Consider the following 22770-nt stretch of genomic DNA (forward strand, 5'->3'; position numbering starts at 1 on the left):
AGTAAAATGTACGGCTTGGCTGCACATTTTACTTTCTGTATCCCACGCGCATACCTAATAGGGCCATCGCATTTGCATGTTGAGGGCGCTATTAGGTGCCGCGGGTTGGACGCGCGTTTTCCTCCCCTTACTGAATATGGGGTAAGGGAAAACACGTGTCCAAGAGCAGGCTAACAGTGCACTGTACTGTATCGGCCAGTATAGTAGCTCCAGTAACTCTGGCTTAAGTGAGGAGTATCTTTCCTTTGCATTTCCCCATAAATAAATGAAGAAAAAACTTTTTTTTTTTTTTAAATTAACATAAGATTGGAGCACCACAGCACACTGTCACCATGTTGCCCCATAATTGCCAATACTTATGAGATTTTTCATCCACAATCTCAGCTGAAAATCTGCCCAAACCTACATTTTCACTTTTAAAAAAATCTGACCGAATGTTTGAGAACACATCGCTTGGAACACTGCAGGTCTTTTCCTGGATGGACTGGAAGAAACCCACAAACACTGAACAGACTTAGCTGGGAAGATTCCCACAGTGAGCAAATGCCTTTAACTTTTAACTCATAAGGTGGCACTCTAACCACTGTTAATAATTTAAAGGTTTCAGCGCACTTTGATATTCACAAAAAATTACATACAAGGTTGGAGGTGGAAAGTTCATGATTAAAACTGACACATAGCATTACAAGCCAGTAATGCATTGTAGATTTACGAAACATTCCATTTCCTCCTTAAAAAACTGCTTTTGTTAAAAAATCATTGTTATGAGCAGAGTTCTTTTAATAATGGAGGTTTTTTTCCCCAAATAATTTAAAACATCACTTTAGAAACAAGATATTGGACACTTTGAATGTGAGTTTGAATTTTAACTTTTAACTAGCACAACCACCAAGCCTTTTTTCAAATTTGATAAATCAACCTTTTTAGCCACATTTTTGGGGGCATAGCCACAGGAAAACATTCAAATTAACTGTAAGCATAACTGACAAAAGTATTGCTTTGGAACATAATAGGGAAGATTTGTTTTTCTCTCATTCCTCTTTTCAACTTCCTTGCCAATGTTTTACAAATAAGTGGTTCAGCTAAGTTCGCCACTTGCCTTCAGGCATCAGTTTCTTTCCACTGGCAGTTTCACTAATGTAGCTACCATTTATGACTGCCTTTTCTTATTGGGCAAGGTGAACAGCAACTCCGGGTTAAACATGCCAAAGGCGAAAACATCCAAGTTTTTCTGTCCTAATACAGTTAAATATAGAAAAGATTTTCTGCATCACCTGACGTGCAAATGATACAAGATTAAATCTGACAGTTTCATGCGTATTTGATATATGTCCTTGACAATGAAACCATGGTACATTCATGCTGAAGTTTGTTCTCTGAACAAACTCAAGGGGGAACATTCAGACCATAAAAATATTATCTTCAACCCTGGTCTCCTCTCTCCTTTTTGATTCTTCATTCAAAGACAGATTGCAACTTATTAAACTCAGGTCATGAACAAAATATGTTGATAAACACCATGTTCTAATGAAAAATTACTACTTACCTGATAATTTCCTTTTCTTTAGGACAGTCAAATGAATCCAGAACAAGTGGGTTATGCACCTCTACCGGCAGATGGAGACAGAGCAAACTGACGTCATAGTATATATACTCCTGCAGTGACATCACCCTACCAGTATTTTCTTCAAAATCAACTGTGGACAGACTAGCAAAAAACAATTAAAAACAGATAACCATTTCATTACTCAGCCAACAGGCAACACTGAGCTCAGACAAGAATCAGTAATCCCTGTAACATGTAGGCACACAGAAGGATCAATATGCAATCATTTGGCAGTCAAGGGAGGGAAGCTGGATTCATCTGAATGTCCTAAAGAAAAGGAAATCATCAGGTAAGTGGTAATTTCTCATTTCCTAGCATCCAGTCAGATGAATCCAGAACAAATGGGATGTACCCAAGCTCCTCCCAAATAGGGCAGGAGACTGCCCACAGTCTAGTCAAAACTGCACATGCAAAGGCTGTGTCCTCCAGGGCCTGAACATCCAGACGATAAAACCTGGAAAAGGTGTGTAAGGAGGGCCACATCGCAGCGTGGCAAATGTCAATGGAAGACAACATTCTAACTTCTGCCCTGACACTGCCTGTGCCTTAGTGGAATGAGCCCTAATCTGATTAGTTAACAGCTTCCCAGCATCCACGTATGCAGGCATGACTACCTCCTTAATCCAGCTAGCTACTGTAGCTCAGGAGGCTGGCTCTCCCTGTCTAGTACTGTCATGAAGGACAAACAGGCAATCCGACTTCCGCAAAGGCTCAGCTACTTCTAGATACTGACAATATGTTTCTTGACATCAAGAGTCGCAACAGATGATACACCTCTACGTCTCTCTTGCCAGAGACGGCAGGGAGATGGACTGATTCAAGTGAAACTCAGTGATGACCTTCAGTAAAATGGAAGGAACAGTACGCAGCTGTACCGCCCTGGAGTCACCTGGAGAAATGACTCCAGCAAAACAAGGCCTGCAGTTCAGAAACCCCCCACACAGAGCAAATTGCTACAAGGAACATGTTTTCAAGGTCAGCAACTGCAAAGACAGAGTATGTAGCAGGTCTAAACATAGGGCCTGCCAAAAAAAATCCAAAACCAAATTAAGTTCCCATGGGGCACTGGAAACCGTACAAGGACGAAGATGTTTCACCCCTTTCAGAAAACGAGCCACATCAGGATGAACTGACATGGATCCACCATTTACCTGACCCATGAAACAGGCGAGAGCCGCTACTTGTACCTTTAAGGAATGGATAGCCAAGCCTTTATTCAAATCACCCTGCAAAAATGCCAAAATGAGCGGAATCTTGACCAAGGAAGGAAGAGCACCTTGATCTCACACCAGGCCTCAAATACTCTCCAAACCCGAACATATGCCAAGAAAGTGGAGAATTTTCTAGTTCTTTGCAAAGTAGAATTCACTGCCAAGGAGTACCCATATTTCAACAAGCGAGCCCTTTCAAGGGCCATACCGTGACAAAATCGAGTTGGATCTTTGTGAAGAACAGGTCCCTGTGCACTGGAAGTCAAAGAGGCGAATCCACCAGGAGCCTCCATAAATCTGCATATCACAGTCTCTTGGGCCAATCTGGAGCAACCAAGAGCACCATCCCTCTATGGCGTTCGATTATTTGAATCAATCTACCCAACAAGGGCCATGGAGGAAAGACATACAGCAACTTCTCTTCCGGCCACTCCTGCACTAGGGCATCAATCCCCAATGACTTCAGATCCCTTTTGCGGTTAAAGAATCACAGAATTTTCGCATTGTGCAAAGTCGGCAACAGGTCTAGGCATGGGAGACCCCAAGCAATCCCAAATCAGCTGAAATGCCTCGTCTGACCACACCCACTTCTCCTGGGTCCAGACTCTCCCTACGGAGAAAGTTTGCTCTTACTTTGTCTTTGCCTGCAATGTATGAGGTTGAGATCATGTGGAGATGCACCTCTGACCATTCCATAAGTTGATCTATTTCCTGTGACACTTTTTGGCTCTTGGTACCTCCCTGATGATTGATGAATGCCACATTGTTGCATTGTCCAACATTATTCAGACTGATAGACTCTGCAGCCTGTCGCCAAACTGTATACATGCCAACCAGATCACCCTGGCTTTCTAGCCGATTGATGTTCCAGAGACTATTCTGAACTCTAGTGCCCTTGTGCTGTCAGCTCTTGACAGTGAGCTCCCCAACTGAGGAGGCTCACATCCATCGTCAGTACTAGCCAGTCTGGTGGGGATAGGGAAACTCCCTTCCGTAGATGATCTGCCTGCAGCCACCACTCCAGTTGGGGTAGGAGACCTCCATCGGCAGGTGGAGCCAAATCCAATAGTACTGAGACCGCGGATTCCACAGAGAAAGTAGGGAGTGCTGAAGAGTACGCATATGCATCCTTACCCATGGTAACATTTCCATTAAACCAAGGACCTGCAGGAAGACCATACAGTCAGGTGCAGAGTGTTCAACAGACAGAGTTGAGCTAGCAACTTCTGAATTCAAGCTTCTAGCAGGAACACCTTGCCCTACTTTGTATTGAATCTAACCCTCAGTTATTCCAGTGACTGAGCAAGCTGAAGACTGCTCTTGGCAATTTTCACCACCCAGCCGAGCTCCTGCAACAGGAAAATCACCTTGCAAGTCACCAGATTGCTCTCTTCCAGTGACTTGGCATGAAGCAGTCAGTTGTCCAAATATGGGTAAACTAGGATTCCATCTTTTCCCAACTTTGCCGCAACTACCACCATTACCTTGGAAAAGGCTCTGGGAGCAGTGGCCAGACCAAAGGGCAGTGCCCGAAACAAAGTGGCATCCCAGAACTGAGAATCACAAGAAGCAGTTGGTCTAGTTGGATGGGAATGCTGATGGTCTAGTTGGATAGGAATGTGGAGATATGCCTCGGACAGATCAAGAGAAGTCAGAAATTCCCCCAACTACATGGCCTTAATCACCGAGCGCAATGTTTCCATGAAAAAATGCTTCACTCACAGATAACTGTTGATGCCCTTGAGGTCCAGGATGGAACAAAAAGAGCACTCTTTCTTTGGCACAACAAAATAAATGGAATATCACCCCGTATTTCTTGAGACATGGACACTGGTACCATAGCCCTCAGACTGAGAAACACTGCCTGTTTCTTCTGCGGTGAGTGTCAGGGAGACTCCATGAACATGTCCCAAGGAACACTGCGAAACTCCATCGCATATCCTTCTCATATCACCTCCAAGACCCACTGTAACGATGTGATTTTGACACCTCTGATAAAAGAGAGAGGCATCCCCCTATCTCCTGTTCCCAGGGGTTGGTCGGCAAACCTTCAGTGGGAGGCTCTGGAGATTCCACTACCTGAGCCTCTGCCTCTTCTAGGTTGTTGGGAATGAAAGGACTCAGACCTACCGAAGGGTCGTCCTCTGAAAGGTCGTTCCTCTATAGGGTCGAAAACGCTTGATCCTCTAGCATGACTTCATGTTAAAGGAACACTGTGCCTGCTTCTTATCCTCTGGCAAAAGAGGAACCAGAGATTTGCCCCACTTACTGGCCAGTTTCTCCAACTCGCTGCCAAAAAAAAGGGAGACATTTAAGGGCAATTTTGTGAGCTTAGACTTGTAGGTCACATCAGCCGACCAATTTCTCAACCATAACTGATGCCTGTCCACTATCGAAGCCACCCCTCTGGCTAAAGTGCGGACCAAATCACAGCATGCATCTGCCAAGAAGGCAGTAGCTGGTTCCATAACTGCCCTGGAGTTTGCTCCAGAATCATCAACCCCCTGGGAGAGAAGCAAACAAGAGTGAGCCACAAAGGACCAAGAAGCGATCTGCAAAGTTATCGCCACTGCTTCAAATGATTGTTTAGGAATAGTCAATCTTTTTATCATGATCGCTCCTCCTTCCACGGGAATAGTGGTCCACTTGGAGACTGCACATGCAAGTGCATCTACCTTCGGAAAACATAAGGATCCAGAGGGTACAGGCCTTCCAAAACCCAACTCCCTTTGAAATTAGCCTCTGGGATGCCCCAGAAAGCCTCTGGGATGCCCCAGAAAGCCTCCATCATGGGGAAAAAAAAGAGGCTTTACGCAAGGAAACCAAAATGGGATTTCTCTTTGGCTCAGACACTGAATCTGCCCCAGGAACACAAAGCATTTTCAAGGTCTGGGAAAATCAGAGCTCGTAGTTCATCTTTATGAAAGAACCATAACAGTTCTATACGGTTCAAATCCAGGGCAAATTTCACCATCCACAAGAGAGGCAGGATCGGCATCATCCGCATCTCTATCCGGAGATGCTGCTGCCATTCTAGGATTACTCTGGCACTTAACAGAAGGTCCAGGCAAGGTTACTACCTGTGCCTCTGCTCTAGGGGCATTGGACAGGGCTGAGAACTGCGCCTGAAGAAAGGATTTCAACCCCTGGAAAAATTCTACCCACGAAGAAGTAGAAGGATCCAGTCCATGAGGTATCTGAGGTGTACTCACTGAGCCAAGTTAGGGGTGTTCCAAAATATGGCACCCCACCTGAGCTGTCTTTACCTAGACCCACATCCAGCTGGGAAGAACCAGGCTTAGTGAAATCAGAGGAAGACAATTCTCCCTGAGCCTCCAAACAACGCTGGCATAAATTAGAGAGCACTTCTGGTTGAGATGTCCAAATATGACAAACAGTGCAAAGAGAAAGATGCTTAGGGTCTTAGGTACAGGCGCTATTATGGCCAACAGAGTGCTGGCTAGAGGCGTGCATCTAGTTTTTTTGTTTTGTTTTTTAAATTATGCGCACTCAACCTAGGCACCTCAAAATTATGCTGCCAACACTTAAGAGCACACACCTAGGTGTCTACCTAGGTGCCCAAAAAATAAGCGCTCAAAAAACTTAAGCACACAGTACCGCTTGTGCGCAGAGGCAAGTGTACGGCAACTACGGCACCGCTTAACTGGGCACACAAGCTGAATGTAGCGCTAAACGCACACGCCAGACCAACAATCCTGTAGAAGGCAGCCTTAGAAAGCGAGCAAAATGCCATTGCAGCCTACCATGCAGCGAAAAGCCTCGAAGCAGGGCCTAGCCTAAGGAGGCTGCTCAACCTGCCAGGCTGCCATCCCTCGACCTCCACAGAGCGTGACGAACGTCAGACCAGCAAGCCGAGCATGGAGACAGGGGGGATTAGGAAGCCCTGCACAACCAAAAAGCCTTCTAATTCTCTGTATAATTTCTTTTTTCTTTTTAAACTTACCAGAGCCCAGCCCTACCTGAGTAGAGAGACAGTCTTCAGCTGCTCAAGCTGCTAAGTCTACACCAGCTGAAAAATCAACTAACAGACCAAGGCACTTGTGTGAGGGACCACAGAAATCACCTCAGGAATTCTCAACTGTAGGAGGGACCACACGGTATCACTGCAGGAGAGCGGGGCAAATTTATTTCCTTAATTCTCCTTTTCTTTAAAATGAAGCAATCCCCAGTGGGGAGATACACATCCACCACCTGCTTGAGACTGAGAATACTGGCAGGCTGATGAAACTGCAGAGGTATATATACTGTGATGACAGTTTTTTCCGTCTCCATCTGCTGGTAGAGGTGCATAACCCCATTGTTCTAGATTCATCTGACTGGATGCTATGTATATAATATGTTCAGGCAGAAGGATATTTTATGAGCAAGGGAATAAAAAATTAAAACCTATTGCATGTCCTCCTTGTTCATTCTCTCTCTACTGGATTTTACTTAGCTCAGGGACACATTGAGTGCACAGTCCTGATCCCAGTGTGCTTCCTGATTAGAAAGGAAACAAGGTGGTGAGAAGAGGAATGGCTTTTGGAATGAGGAACACATGGTCACTGTGTCCCCATACTGCTGACTCAGAGAACGATGTAATAAGGTACACTAGGCTGAGTGCACACATTTGTGCACACAACTTTATTCACAATTTAAGTGGGATTTTAGTGCACAAAAGATATGCGAACAAGTTGGGAGTAAAAATATGAGCATCTCTCAATACTCTTCCATGTAAATCCCATGTTAATGAAGGTATTAGCTATCACTCCCTACCAGAGGGTGGTACATTAAAGCTCTTAAGGCTTAACTCAGAGGTGGAAGAAAGTTAATTCACATTTCTGCAGCTAGTGTTATTCTGTGGTACTATGCCAGTGTGATCCCAGACAGAGTTTCTTGGAATGGGGATCCTTGACTTGGGTCTGGGACCACACAAGCACAGCATCATAGAATATCACTAGCTCCAGATATATGAATTACCTTATATTCCATGTCTGACTCAGTAGTAAACATTCAAGCCTTAAAAAATGGGCTAAGCTTTGCAATACCAAAGTCCAGGACCTGAATCTGAGACCCTGTGCCCAGAGATCCTGAGCGAGAGAGACAGAATGATATGTGCAACTTACATATAGTAACATAGTAATGATGGCTGAAAAGGACCAAAAAGTCCATCCAGTCTACACAGTAAGATTCTTATGGTAGTAGCTGCCTCTCAGTGCAGGTTACCCCCATGTTTCTATTAAGAGTATAACTGCCACTCTGCGCAGATAGCAAATGTTGCTTACCTGATGTAACAGGTGTTCTCACAGGACAGCAGGATGTTAGTCCTCACGAATGGGTGACATCGAGGATGGAGCCCACCACGGAAAACTTCTGTCAAAGTTTAAACAGAACTTTGACTGGCCCCTACTGGGCATGCCCAGCAAGGCACTGACCCTGCAGCCAGCAGGGGTCTCCCTTCAGTCTGATGTTCAAAGCTACAGGCAGTGCCTAGAAAGTAAAAACAAAACAAACCCAACACCGCGGGGTGGCGGGCGGGTTTCGTGAGGACTAACATCCTGCTGTCCTGTGAGAACACCTGTTACATCAGGTAAGCAACATTTGCTTTCTCACAGGACAAGCAGGATGGTTGTCCTCACAAATGGGTGAGTACCGAGCTGAGGATGTCCTGACTTGCACCAAATGCACCCAACGACGTGCAACAGGCACTACAACTGGGGTGGAATTTGGTAAAGGGCATCCGCACCCTACCGGGAAGGTGGAAGGGTGTTGGTACATCACGTTGGAAAAAGGTTACGCAAGACAGATTGGCCGAAGATGGAGTCCTGTCTTCCAGCTTTGTCCAAACAATAGTGGGCTGCAAAGGTATGGAGAGAACTCCAGGTTGCAGCCTTGCAGATGTCAGGAAGCGGCACCGATCGAAGGTGTGCCACTGACGTAGCCATGGCCCTCACAGAGTGTGCTTTGACACGGTCTTGAAAAGGGATGCCCGCTTGCTCATAGCAGAAAGCAATGCAGTCCACCAACCAGGAGGAAAGAGCCTGCTTACCCACAGGTTGTCCTAACTTGTTAGGATGGAAAGAGACGAATAATTGAGTGCTCTTCCTGTGAGAAACTGTACGGTCTAGGTAAAAGGCTAGAGCCCGTTTACAGTCTAGGGTATGCAGGGTCTGTTCTCCAGAGTTGGAGTGGGGCCTGGGAAAAAAGATAGGTAGTATGATGGATTGATTAATATGAAACTCAGAAACTACCTTAGGTAAAAATTTAGGGTGAGTGCGGAGTACCGCCCGGTCCTGCAGGAGCTTAGTGTAAGGCGGATAGGTAACTAGGGCCTGTAATTCACTAACCCTGCGAGCTGAAGTGATAGCCAAAAGGAATAACACTTTCCATGTGAGATACTTTAACTCACAGGAGTGCAGAGGTTCGAAAGGAGGTTTCATTAGACGACCAAGAACCAGATTAAGGTCCCAGGATGGGGCCGGAGGCCGTAAGGGTGGCTTCAGATGGAGCAAGCCTTTAAGAAAACGTGTTACTAGGGGTTGTACTGAAATAGGGACACCCTGTACACCTTTATGGAAGGCGGCTACCGCACTGACATGCATCCTAATGGAAGAGGTTTTAAGACCTGATTCAGAGAGATGCCATAAATAGTCCAAGAATTTGGAGATTGGACAGGAAAGGGGATCAAGGGACTGAGAAGTGCACCATGATGTGTACCTTTTCCATTTGTATGAGTAAGACTTTCTTGTGGAAGGCTTTCGTGAAGCTATCAGGACTCGAGAAACGGAATCTGAAAGGTTGAAAGGCTGAAGGACTAACCTTTCAACATCCATGCCGTCAGGGACAAGGCTTGGAGGTTGGGATGGAGGAGGCATCCGTCGTTTTGAGTGAGCAGATGCGGGTCCTTTCCCAGAGGAATGTGCCTGCGGATGGAGAGATCCTGGAGTATTGGAAACCATACTTGGTGTGGCCAGTAAGGTGCTATCAGGATCATGGTTCCTCCGTCCTGGCGTAGCTTCACGAGAGTCTTTGACACAAGAGGAAGTGGAGGGAATGCGTAGAGCAGACCGGTTGTCCACTTGAGGGAGAATGCATCCCTCGGCCGAGAGTGCTGGCTCCGAATGAGAGAGCAGTAATCGTCCACTTTGTGGTTCTGAGGGGACGCAAAGAGGTCTATGCGGGGAGAACCCCACTTGTGAAACAGAGAGGTCGCTACCAGAGGATCGAGTGACCACTCGTGCGGTTGGAAGACACGGCTTAGCTGGTCTGCCAATACATTGTCTACTCCCGGCAGGTAAGTGGCCCTGAGGTACATGGAGTGGGAGAGGGCTTCCGCCCAGATCTGCGCAGCTTCCTGACACAGAAGGAAGGAGCCTGTGCCTCCCTGCTTGTTTATGTACCACATGGCCACTTGGTTGTCCGTCTGGATTAAGATTATCTGATGAAAGAGATGATCTTTGAAAGTACGGAGCGCATAGCGGATTGCTCGAAGTTCCAGGAAATTGATCTGGTGTTCGGCTTCCTTGTTGGACCATAACCCTTGGGTTTGAAAGTTGTCCACATGGGCTCCCCAACCGATGTGAGAAGCGTCGGTGGTTAGGATTACTTGCGGATCCGGTGGAAGAAAGGGTAAGCCCTGAAGGAGGTTGACCTGAGTCGTCCACCAGGTTAAGGATAGGCGCAGCGCTTGTGTGACTGTGACTATGGAGGACAGAGGCTGAAAAGCTTGAATCCATTGGTGTCGTAGAGTCCATTGTGTTACTCTCATGGCTAGTCGGGTCATGGGAGTGACTTGAACCGAGGATGCCATGTGTCCTAGGAGAATGAGGAACTGGCGAGCCGTGGCCGTATCTTGAGACTGGAGCTGGTGAGCTAAGGACATGAGAGTTTGGACCCGTTGAAGCGGAAGGTAGGCCTTTGCCTGTAAGGTGTCCAAGTCTGCCCCAATGAAAGATAAGGTTTGAGATGGGACGAAGCAAGATTTCTCGTAATTGACAAGAAACCCTAAGGAAAGGAGTGTGTTGATTGTCAATTGTAGGGAGGACCGGGCAATCTGAGGGGTGGAGGCCCTGATTAGCCAATCGTCCAGATAGGGGTATACGTGGACACCTTCCTTCCTGAGGAATGCTGCTACAACTACGAGGCATTTGGTGAAGACTCGTGGAGCAGATGCCAGACCGAAAGGTAGTACTCGGTATTGGTAATGGTCGCGGCCTACTAGAAACCGCAGATATTTGCGATGGGATTGTGTTATCGCAATATGGGTATAAGCGTCCTTGAGGTCGAGGGAGCATAGCCAATCCCCTCTTTGCAGCAGAGGGAGTAACGTGCCCAGGGTTACCATCTTGAACTTTTCTTTTTGAAGGTACTTGTTGAGGGCCCGAAGGTCCAAAATTGGACGTAGCCCTCCTGACTTTTTTGGAATTAGGAAGTACCTGGAGTAAAATCCCTTGTCTCGTTGAGAGGGACGGACAGGTTCTATAGCATTTGATTGCAAAAGAAGGGATACTTCCTGTTGTAATTGAGTCAAGTGGCTGGATAGACTCCATGCTTGAAGAGGCGGGGAGTCTGTCGGAAGAGTTATGAAATTGAGGTGGTAACCCTGTGCGATAATTGCCAGCACCCAGTGGTCTGAGGTAATCCGTATCCAATGCTGCAAAAAGTGGCACAGACGACCCCCTACAGGGATGTGGGGGAGTGGGATATGGCATGTGCTCCGTATCGGGAAGTCAAAGGCCTGCCGCAGGCCCGGGAGGTGGGGCTACAGCAGGTCTTTGTTTCCGAGGTTGGCGTAGCTGAGGTCTGGTGGAGGATCGAGCCGGACGAGGCCTAGTCGACGGAGGGTAATAACGACGTGGCCGAAAGAATGACTTTTTAGAGTCCTTCTTAGGTGGTGGTTTGGAGGATACTTCAGATGGAACAGACGAAAGTTGTTTCAACGTCTCGTGGTGATCCTTCAATTCCGCCACAATCTGTTGAATCTGTTCTCCGAACAGATTGTCCCCCAAGCAGGGTAAATCGGCTAGACGATCCTGGACCTCTGGGCGAAGGTTGGATGATTTTAACCAAGCCCAACGTCTGGCTGAGATGGCAGTAGCTGAGACTTTCGTGGAAGCATCGAAGATATCGTAGGCCGTTCTGATCTCGTGCTTCCCAGCTTCAAATCCTTTGTGAAGGAGGGCTTGAAGCTGTGGCTGGTATTGGTCCGGTAATGTGTCAGCGTAGTCCTGCATCTGTTTAAGGATAGCTCTGTTGTATTGAGTCATATAAAGTTGGTATGAAGCTATGCGAGATATCAACATAGCCCCATGATATACTTTCCTGCCCACACTATCAAGGAATTTGTTGTCCTTGATAGGGGGAGTGGAAGAGTGTGGTTTTAGGCGCTTGGCCTTCTTTTGCGCAGACTCAACTACAACAGAGCGATGATCCAGTTGAGACTTCTGAAATCCTGGTGCTGACTGAACGAGGTATGTTGAGTCAGCTTTTTTATTAACTGGTGACACAGATGAAGGTGATTCCCAGTTTTTCTTTAAAAGATCCAGAAATACCTGGTGAATGGGGATGGAAGCGATGATTTTTGGGGCATCCAGAAATTGGAGCAGCTCCATCATTTGGTGCCTGTCATCGGTCTCAGATTGCAGCTGAAAAGGCACAATTTCTGACATCTCCTTTACAAAATTTATAAAGGAGAGATCTTCAGGAGGAGATCGTTTTCTACTCTCTGTAGGAGATGGTGGGGATGGTAAATCTGTATCTGAAGATGTATCATCACCCCAGGTATCATAAGGATCATGTAGGGCTTGCAGTCCTGAAGGACCTGGTAGAGGATCCAAAGGCATCGATGGAATCGGTGCTGCAAGCGGAACTGTGAACGGCATCGAGGGCTTCGGGGGTACCGATGGAATCGGTGCCGATCTTGGAATCGATGGAGCCGAAGGATAAATCGGTGGAAAGGTATGTGAAGGCACCGATGGAACGACACCGGACGGGGGAATCCGGAACGGTGTTTCTCCTGTCGATGAATGTCCTTCCGGAGATGATGGTGTAGTCTGTGCTACTGGAATCACTGATGGAAGGGCGCGCATGAGTGCCTCCATACGATTTAGTATCGGTGCCAACGCTTCCACTAGAGGCTCGGTGGTCGGTTCCCTCCTCGGTGGCAGAGTCGGTGCTGAGGTCGGTGCCTGAGGCGGTGCCGGAATCGGTGCCGGAGGCGGCTGGAATCTTCGCATCGCATTCTCGATGGCCTCCTGGACCAGCCGGTCCAGTTCTGCCCGGAGACCAGGGGTAACCATACCCGGCTCGACGGGAGAGGGAGGCTGAGGCAGGGCCGGAAGTACCACCGTAACCGGTGGGATCACGGCCCCCGCACCCCGGGAGGGTGAGGGTTTCCTCGGTGCCTGCGAACGAGACGTGGACGGTGCCAGGTCTGACCGAGGCTTTTTCGTCGGTGGCTCGGCCTGTTCAGAGGTCGATGGTTGTGGATCCTCGACGGGCCGAGACTTGTGCCGTCGATGGCGATGCTTATCCTTCCGATCTCCTCGCCCATCCGGGGAGGGGACAGGAGTCGACGGCCGAGAAGTCATCGGTGGAGGACGGTCACCGGAGGGTTGACGATGGTGGTGCAACTTCGACGGTGCCGGTTCCGATGACGTCGATGCTATCGATGGCGTTGGGGTGGGTGCATGGAAGAGGAGCCCCATCTTCTCCATCCTGGCTTTACGACCCTTAGGTGTCATTAGGGCACATTTAGTGCAAGTCAGGACATCATGCTCACTTCCCAAACATAGAACACAGACCCGATGGGGATCTGTGATTGACATAGTCCGGGTGCAATCCGGACAACGACGGAACCCCGTCGCCATGGCCTAGGGCCAAATTTAGCCGCGGGATTGGTAAGTGCCAACAGGCCTCTAGGGCCAAAATCGACGGCAGTCGATGAAAATCGGCAAAAAACTTACCGGCTTTCGCGGAGGTGACAAAAATTTGTCGAAGGGAGACCCCTGAGGGGCAAATTTTCTTCGGAAAGAAAAAAACCGAATTCCTGTCAGGAACGTGGTAAGAGAGCTCCTTTCACCGCGTGGCAACTGCTGCGCGGAAAAAAGAAGACTGAAGGGAGACCCCTGCTGGCTGCAGGGTCAGTGCCTTGCTGGGCATGCCCAGTAGGGGCCAGTCAAAGTTCTGTTTAAACTTTGACAGAAGTTTTCCGTGGTGGGCTCCATCCTCGATGTCACCCATTTGTGAGGACAACCATCCTGCTTGTCCTGTGAGAATACCTCCAAGCCTTATGTTAAGGGTATTAATATTAAAAATCAAAATCAAAACCAAGCAACTGTCAAACCCATAACAAAACTATTGCTAGTAACACTTTTACAGGGTGAATAGTCTTCTTGATAATTCATACAATGCTGCTGCTTGAACATGCTTTTGCTTTTGGACTTGGGACATAGAAGCAGTCCTGAACTTTTTCCCTAATGTCTCCGTATCAGTACCCAGGACAGTAAAAGTCAGGGCCCAGCAGTGCTTGTCTGAATCCAATTCCTTCCCCCCCCCTCCCCCCACTGGCCAAGTAAAAAGCAATGCTGCAGTTGCGTCACAATTATATAATCTAATTGGTTAAGGGTAGTAGTAATCCCCATGTCTTCGGTTAGGGGTCGTTACTGCTGCTCCATACTGGTTACCCCATGCACCCTTTTCTTAATTCCCAACTCTAGCGTTTAGGGATCCACAATGTTTATCCCATGCCTTTTTTTAATTCATTTACTGTTTTTGTCTTCACCTCTTCCAGAAGGGCATTCCAGGCATCAATCACTCTCTGTGAAGAAATATTTCCCGACGTTGGTTCTGAATCATCACTCCTGACATTTCATATCATGACCCCTACCGTAACATTAGGCAAGCTCTTTGGAGAAGGCTCATTTAGCAGCACAACTGTCAACATTGTACAGGGGTCACTGTATGTACAATCGTCTATCGCTGTTGCCTCATACTTCTGATTTTCCTAACTGGGTGATGGCAGGCCTTACATAGCAAACTGGAGAAGAACGAAGGGACAGCAACAGATAACTGCACAGACAGCCACTACTGCACAAAGGTGAATTGTGCTATTTTAGGTGCCTTCCCTAAAGAGCTTACATAACGATAAAAGAGTTGTACACATAATTTTGTGCACAATGACAACTGTGCTAGGTGCCTGCCCCCATGAGAAGCATTTTTTTTTAACTTTATGCCTGTGTGGTGAATCTTTTCAGTTGTTTTAAATGCATAAATCATATTTTATGCACAGAAAACATGTTTTATGTGCATGTTCTTTACCAATAAATGTTTTATGACCACCCCTCCCACCACCTCCGAGCCAATAGATGATGGAAGCACTTGAGCAGCAGTTACAATTGACAGTCTTTAGCGAGAGGTCTCCACCAACTTTGCACACCTAGATTTGTCAAAATTAGACCATTCTTTACAAAAAATTGTTCACGCTTTGTCAAATTACTTAAGGAGAACTGATGGACAATCTTCCAAGTCATGCAACAGATTTTTGATTGGCTTGAGCTCTGGCTGGACCTCTCTAGGACATTTATTTTTTTGTTCCTTAGCTACTCTAGTTTAGTTTTGTCAGCGTACTTTTGGTCATTATGCTGAAAGAACGTTTGTCCCACTTTCAGATTTCTTGCAGAGGATACCAGGTTCTCCTCAATGACTTTTCTGTACTTTTTCCATTCATTGTCCCTTCTAGCCTGAAACATGCCCCAGTCCCTGCAGTGAGAAACATCTCCATAACACGATGCTGTCACCACCATGCTTCACAGTACAGATGCTGTTCAATGTTTTGATTTCAGGTCCAAAAATTATATTTTGCTTGTGTCAGATCACAAAACTTTCTGCCACATGGCTGCATCACGCAAATGCTCTGCACACTTCAAATGAGATTCAAGATAAGCTTTGAATAATGGTGGTGTGATTTCATTTTATGCTTATTTTAATGTGACTTGTTCTAAACCACATTTATGTTATTTAAAAGATGTGCATTCCTAACGAATCCTCAATTCACGGTGGATCACAATTATAAAAACACATTCATAATAACTTTTACTATTTTTAACTGATTATGCAGTACATAATTATAATAAATAATGGCTTCCTTCTTGCCATCCTGCTACCAAACAGGACAGATTTATGAAGTGCTTGAGATATTGTTGTCACATGCACACTTTTGCTCAGTCTTCACCATGGAAGCCTGTAGCTCTTTCAAAGTTGAACTCAATATAATGCCACAACAAGACAAACACTATCACTGAAAAAAAGAAAAAAAAATTGCCTTGAATATCAGTTTAAGCACTTTATATACTACCACATGGCTGCTGCATCACCCAAATGCTCCTTTGCACACTTCAAATGAGATTCAAGATAAGCTTTGAATAATGGTCTGGGACTACAATTTCTGGGAATGAAGGAACATCATGTTTGGAATATGCTCAATATAAGAATGGTATAATAAGAGCTCGGATATATTGGAATAGTTAACAAATGAAAGAATACAGTGTAGCAGAAAACAAGATAAGGAAAAGAACAGCCTATCTTTAAAAAAAAAATTAAAATTAAGGTATTTTTGGATTAAAGAAGGATTTTCTATTAAAACATAGGAAGGTGGTTGAAAGGTTAATGATTATAAAATATTGAATATTGGCAAGTTGCCAATTTATAATGTACAAAATATGAAACCACAACCTCTTTCCAAAACTTTTTTTCAAAAAAATTCTCTCAAAAAATTTTCAAATTTTTATTTGCAGATTTAGAGATTGGACATTTTGCTAATAAAAGTATTTCCTAAATACAATATAAGTATATAAAAGGCCCTTTCAAAAGTTGCCATTGTCCTTTTGGTTGCCTCCATGATCAGTCTCCTCTTTGCCCAGACATCCAGTTTAGAGTAGAGTATGGCCCGATATAGATAGGGTCTTAATTATCTTGACCATACGACAAAGAATATTCAAGGACTCAAGATTGGGTTTTTGCTTTAAAATACACAATCCAGCAGACAGAATCTGCTGGAACTGCTGATTTTACCCCAAAAAGAGACAGTTAAAATCTATCCATGTGCCCTTAGGTTACAATCCAGAAGGGCCCATACTTTTTCTGTTGTTGTCCCTACCATGTGGAACAATCTTCCTAATGAGTTACGTGATGAACACGATCTGACAATTTTTAGGAAAAAAAAAATTGAAAGCATTTTTTTTTTTTTTTTTTACAGAAACGTTTAGATAAATGTTTATTTTGTTGACTTTAGTTACATGTTATGTTTTGTATATGAACAAGACTGTGCACATATTTTATTTATTGACTTTAGTTATATGTTATGTATTGTATATGAACAAGACTGTGCACATATTTTATTTATTTAGAAGATTTATATACCGATGAACATTGGGAACATCTCATCGGTTTACATTAAACAAAATTATAGCTAACCGAGCTTTACATAGAAATTGGAACCAAAATGTAAAAAGGAACAGAATAGATAATTAACAACAAGACAAAATCAATATCTTAACTTATGAAGGGCAATAACTGAAAAAAGGGGGAAATAAAATATAAAAATGAGGAAAGAAGGGAGGAGCTATTTACAGGGAGGAGCTATTTACAGGAAAACTGTGGGGTATAATAATAGAAATAAAATAATAATAATAATAAGGAATTCAATTACAAATTGTAAAGTGCCAGGGGAGGGGTGCAAAAAGTGCCAGGGGAGGATGTTAAGTGAATGTTTGCTTGAAGAGGCACGTTTTTAGGTTATGTTTAAATTTTTTTGGGCAGGGTTCCTGCTGCAGGAAGGGAGGGAGTTTGTTCCAAAGGATGGGCCCAGCTAAAGAAAGTGCCCGAGCTCTGGTGGAAGCAAGTTTGGATTGCTTAGGTGAGGGAATAACAAGAGTAGCCCTGTGCTGTTGCCTTATTGGTCTGTTTGATTTGTGAAAGATGAGGTGATCAGAGAACCAGTGCATGTCTTGGTTGTGGAGGGACTTATGGATCAGTGTGAGGGTTTTATAAGATATTCTTTCGGTAACCAATGTAAGCTTTTAAGAACAGGGGTGATGTGGTCGTTTTTGTGTGTGTTAGTGAGGATACGTGCAGCAGCGTTTTGTAGGAGCTGGAGCAGCAGCAACGTACTTTTGGGTAAACCTAGTAGTATAGCGTTGCAATAATCTATTTTGGAAAGAATGAATGCTTGCAGTATGGTGCGAAAATCATTGAGGTGCAGAAGGGGTTTGATTTTTTTGAGGGAGTGTAGTTTGAAGTAACCGGATTTGAGAGTGTTGTTGATGTGTTTTTTAAATGAGAGGTGGCAGTCAATAGTGATGCCAAGACTGTGAACCTGTTGGCTGAAAGCAACGGTGGAGTTGGGGTTTGAACCTGGTATCAGAAGAGGGTGAATACTTTGCGGAGAAATGTATAGTAGCTCAGTTTTGGCCGTGTTGAGTGCCAAGAAGTTGTTTGTCAGGAGTGCATTGATAGCTGATAAAGTGGAGTTCAGGGTTTCAATGGCTTTTTGAAGAGAATCTTTAACAGGTATGAGAAGTTGCACATCATCAGCGTAGATGAAGTGTGGGAGACCAAGATTGGTTAAAAGCTTGCAAAGAGGGAGGAGATATATGTTAAACATGGTGGAGGAAAGGGAGGATCCTTGGGGGACACCATGTGGCAGTGGAATGGTTTTGGAGGTGCAGTTGCCAATTTGAACACTGTAGTGTCTGTCTTGCAGGTAAGATATGAACCATTGAATAGCAGTACATATCAACTGTAATCCGCATTGAACATATCAAATGGAATTAAAGAAATACATAAATACATTTTATCCTGTCATGTGAATTATTACAACTTAACAGAGGTGTCACCAAATCACTTGGTGCATGCTTTTGAAGGCAATTGGTTACACTAGAGTTTTAATTATTTAAGGGCTTGATTCATCAAGGTATTTTCCCCCAGATACAGAATGGAAGAAAAGTTATAGTGAATCAGGCAGTAAGACTGCTAAGTAGTACAAGGAAGGTGGTTTTCATTTCTACTTCATTTTCTAAGGAAGTCGAATATATATTTCACTTGGCAGTTGTAGAGTAAGATGTATGGATACATGGAACAAATACTATTTTAATGAAAATGTGATTCTGGGTTTGATAGAACCTCAGTCTGACCCAGTATGGAAACATGTACTTCCAGGCTATAAGTCAAACAGTGAACATTTTAGAAGGAAGTATAGACTTTCTATAGACACCCTACATGAAATGAGATGTGGAAGAACCTGAGAGAAGACCTGACTAAAAGGCAAATGTGATTTGCTAGTCATGTATACAGAGGCTCTGATAGCAAATTTGCCAATTTAAATCTGGCATGATAGTGGGAATATATAAAAAATGGTTAAAATCTTCATAAGGATGAAAAAGAGAAAAGCTAAGTACAAAGAACTAGCATACCATGATTGAAAAGCTTCACATCTAAGTTGATTCTTCAGTACAAAAAAATATCAGCAGAATGCTGGATCCATTCTCTCAACAAGACAGTAAATTTGCCTTCCTCTAGAACAAATTAATTAGAATAGCAAAGCATTAACACCTCTACAGAGTACAATCCTCATCTAACTATCTTGCAATGGATTTAAACTAGTTTTAAATACACTCTATAATGGCCAAGAACAATAAAAGTACACAAACTCAGAGGGTAAAAAAATTAAATGAAGAATATTCTGAATACAGTCAGTCTACATCATCTGTAAAAAGTCCCACAGATCAATACTTTGAAAACAAGTTTAGATATCTAAATTCATCATTTTTGGATGTGGAATGTTTTAGGGCAGCAATCCAAGCATACTTACAAAGCCAACACATTTCAAAAGGATACTTTTCTTTTTTTGCTTTTTAAATAAACACATATAGAATCAATCTGTGAAAAATGTTTTAGTATGATCAACTTCTTTGCAAAGTATTTTGTTTTCTGTGGCTTTACAGTACCAAAACACTAATACAACAAAGGTCCAGTTTACCTGCCAAAATTTGCTGGCAAGAATTCAAGAAAAGCATCATTCAGGTACAACTGAGTTAGGTTCAACAGTTGAGTAAATCCATCTGGAAGCCTAGAAAAATAGAATATCAAACATTTATTTTGTAATACATTACATTCAGAAATGTGCTAATTTCTCTAAATTATATTACATATTTTAATTATGTTGTCAAAGATGACTAACAAGGACAAAATATTACATTATATACAGTAGCAAGTAGGCATTTGTAAATTCACAACAGTGTTCCATAAATCTATAATATAAAACAGACATATCAGGATAAGTAGATAAGGGGAAAGGAGATTTAAAAAATGCTGATAAAAATTGTAAGTTTGAAATCTGTATTTCAGTGCAAAAAGAAAAAAAAACTGCAATTAAGTTTAAGTTTGTACCACTGATAGATGAGAGATTTCATTAGCAAAGAGAGTGGTAATAAGGGCAAGCAAAGGTGATAAGCAGAGCTATAGCATAGACAGAGGAAAATGGTCCTGGATGAGCCATACAGTCCTTATGTACAAACATTATTTTGTTACTATGTAAAATTCAAATAGTTAATGAATAGTTAATGAATTAGTAAATTGATTGGGAATGTAATCTGTTTTGAAGTGCTGAAAAGTAATATATATAAAAAAATAAAGGGAAAAGTATTTGGAAGGAAGTATGTTCTTTATGGTGACATTATCCACAATTGTGACAATCGCCTCCTCCTCCCAGCCTATTTATTGCCAAAACCCCTCTCTTCCCATCACCCCAGCCCTCTGTTTTTTAACTGGATCTGCAAAAGAAATATATATTTAACACCACTATTCAAGAAAAGAGATCTTTATTGCATATAAATGGCCGCAGCATAAGTCAACTGCATACAACAAATCACAGAAACAGAGAAATGACAGCAGAAAAGAACCAAATGGTCCACCCAGTCTGCCCAGCAAGCTTATGGTAGTATCTGCTGTGCCGTGTAGGTTACCCCCATGTTTACTAGTTTCCCAGACTGTAAAAATCAGGGTCCTCGGTGGTTGCTGTTTGAATCCAATTCCCCATTATGCCTTGCCGTTGAAACAGAAAGCAATGTTGGAGTTTCATCAAAGTATCAAGCTTAGTTGCTCCCATACTAGTTTCACCAGACCGTAAAGTTCGGGGCCCTCGGTTGCTGTTCAAATCCAATTTCCCTTTTTCCCCCTGCCACTGAAGCAGAGAGCCATGACAGAGCTGCATCAAGAGTATGAAGGCTTCTTGGTTAAGGGTAGTAACTACCACACTAGCAAGTTACCCCCATACATTCTTTTCTTCATTTCCATCCTCTAGCCTTTAGGGATCCACAGTGTTTATCCTATGCCTCTTAATTCTTTCACAGTTTTCATCTTCACCACCTCCGCCAGAAGGGCATTCCAGGTATTCACCACCCTCTCCATGAAGAAATATTTCCTGACATTGGTTCTGTGTCATCCTCCCTGGAATTTCATTTCATGACCCCTATATCTACTGATTTCTTTCCAACGGAAAAGGTTTACCAAATGTGCATCACAAACTTTTCAGGTATTTGAAGGTCTGTATCATATCTCCCCTGCACCTCTTCTCTTCCAGGGAATACATATTCAGATCCTTCAGCCTCTCCTCATAGGTCTTCTCATGAAGACTGCACACCCTTTTGGTCGCTCTTCTCTGGATCACCTCCATCCTTTCTTTGTCCCTCTTGAGATATGGACTCCAGAACTGAACACAGTACTCCAACTGAGGCCTCACCAAGGACCTGTACAAAGGCATTATCACCTTTTTTCTTTCTGGTTATTCCTCTTTCTATACAGCCCAGCATTCTTCTGGCTTTAGCTATTGCTTTGTCACATTGCTTTGCCATCTTCAGATCACCAGACACTATTACCCCAAGATCCCTCTCTTGGTCCATGTTCATCAATTTTTCATCCCCTATCAAATACAGCTTTTATTTATTTATTTTTATTGCCATACTCCAGATGCATAACTCTGCACTTCTTTGCATTGAATCCCAGCTTCTAAATCTTCAACTACTCTTCCAGCTTTCTTAAATCTCTTTTCATTCTCTCTCCTCCTTCAGGCATATCCACTATCGCAGATCTTTATATCATCTACAAATAGACAAATTTTACCTTCCTTTACTTCTGCAATATCGCTCACAAAGATATTGAACAGAACCAGTACCAAAACCAAACTCTGTGGCACAAGAGTAGGTTCCATTTACCATTACACTCTGTCTCCTATCAGTCAACCAGTTTGTAATCCATGCCACCACCTTGGCACTCACCCCCAAGCTTCTCATTTTATTCATAAGCCTCCTATGTGGGACCATATCAAATGCTTTGCTTAAATCTAGGTAAATCACATCGAGCGCTCTTCGATCCAATTCTCTACTCACCCAATCGAAAAAATCAATCATTTGTCTGCTGGGATCTTCCCCTGTTGCATCCATACTGCCTTGGGTCCAGCAACCCACCAGACTGTAGATAGTTCACTATCCTTTCCTTCAGCAGAATCTTTATTAATATTACCACTGAGGTGTGGCTAACTGGCCTGTAGTTTCCAGCCTCCTCTCTGCCACCTCTTGTGAAGTGGGACCACCAACTCTTCTCCAATCCTGCAGCACCACGCCTATTTCCAGGGATCTATTGAACAGGTCCTTTCAATGGACCCGCCAGCACATCTCTGAGCTCTCTCAGTATCCTGGGGTGTATCTCATCCAGCCCCACGGCCTTGTCCACTTTCAGTTTGCCTAGCTCCTCCTATACATTCTCTTCTGTAAATGGGGTTTCATCTACTCCATGCCCATCTATGATCTTGTCTACCAGCAACGGTCCTTCTCCAGGGTCTTCTTTAATGAATACCAAACTGAAGTATTTGTTTAATATTTCTGCCATTTCTCTCTCACT

At 44.0% G+C, this 22770-nt stretch overlaps 1 protein-coding gene across 5 annotated transcripts in view; it reads right to left on the reverse strand.

The window, feature by feature from the left end:
- Nucleotides 1-22770, reverse strand: part of ERBIN (erbb2 interacting protein) — a 716810-nt gene that overhangs the window by 371678 nt on the left and 322362 nt on the right. For all 5 annotated transcript variants that reach the window (XM_029576039.1, XM_029576020.1, XM_029576010.1 and 2 more), the window contains one exon: nt 19853-19942. In XM_029576039.1, coding sequence (XP_029431899.1) covers nt 19853-19942 — 90 coding nt within the window. The remainder of the gene's footprint in view (nt 1-19852; nt 19943-22770) is intronic.

This window comes from Rhinatrema bivittatum, chromosome 1, assembly GCF_901001135.1.
Source record: "Rhinatrema bivittatum chromosome 1, aRhiBiv1.1, whole genome shotgun sequence".
Classification (NCBI taxonomy): Eukaryota; Metazoa; Chordata; class Amphibia; order Gymnophiona; family Rhinatrematidae; genus Rhinatrema; species Rhinatrema bivittatum.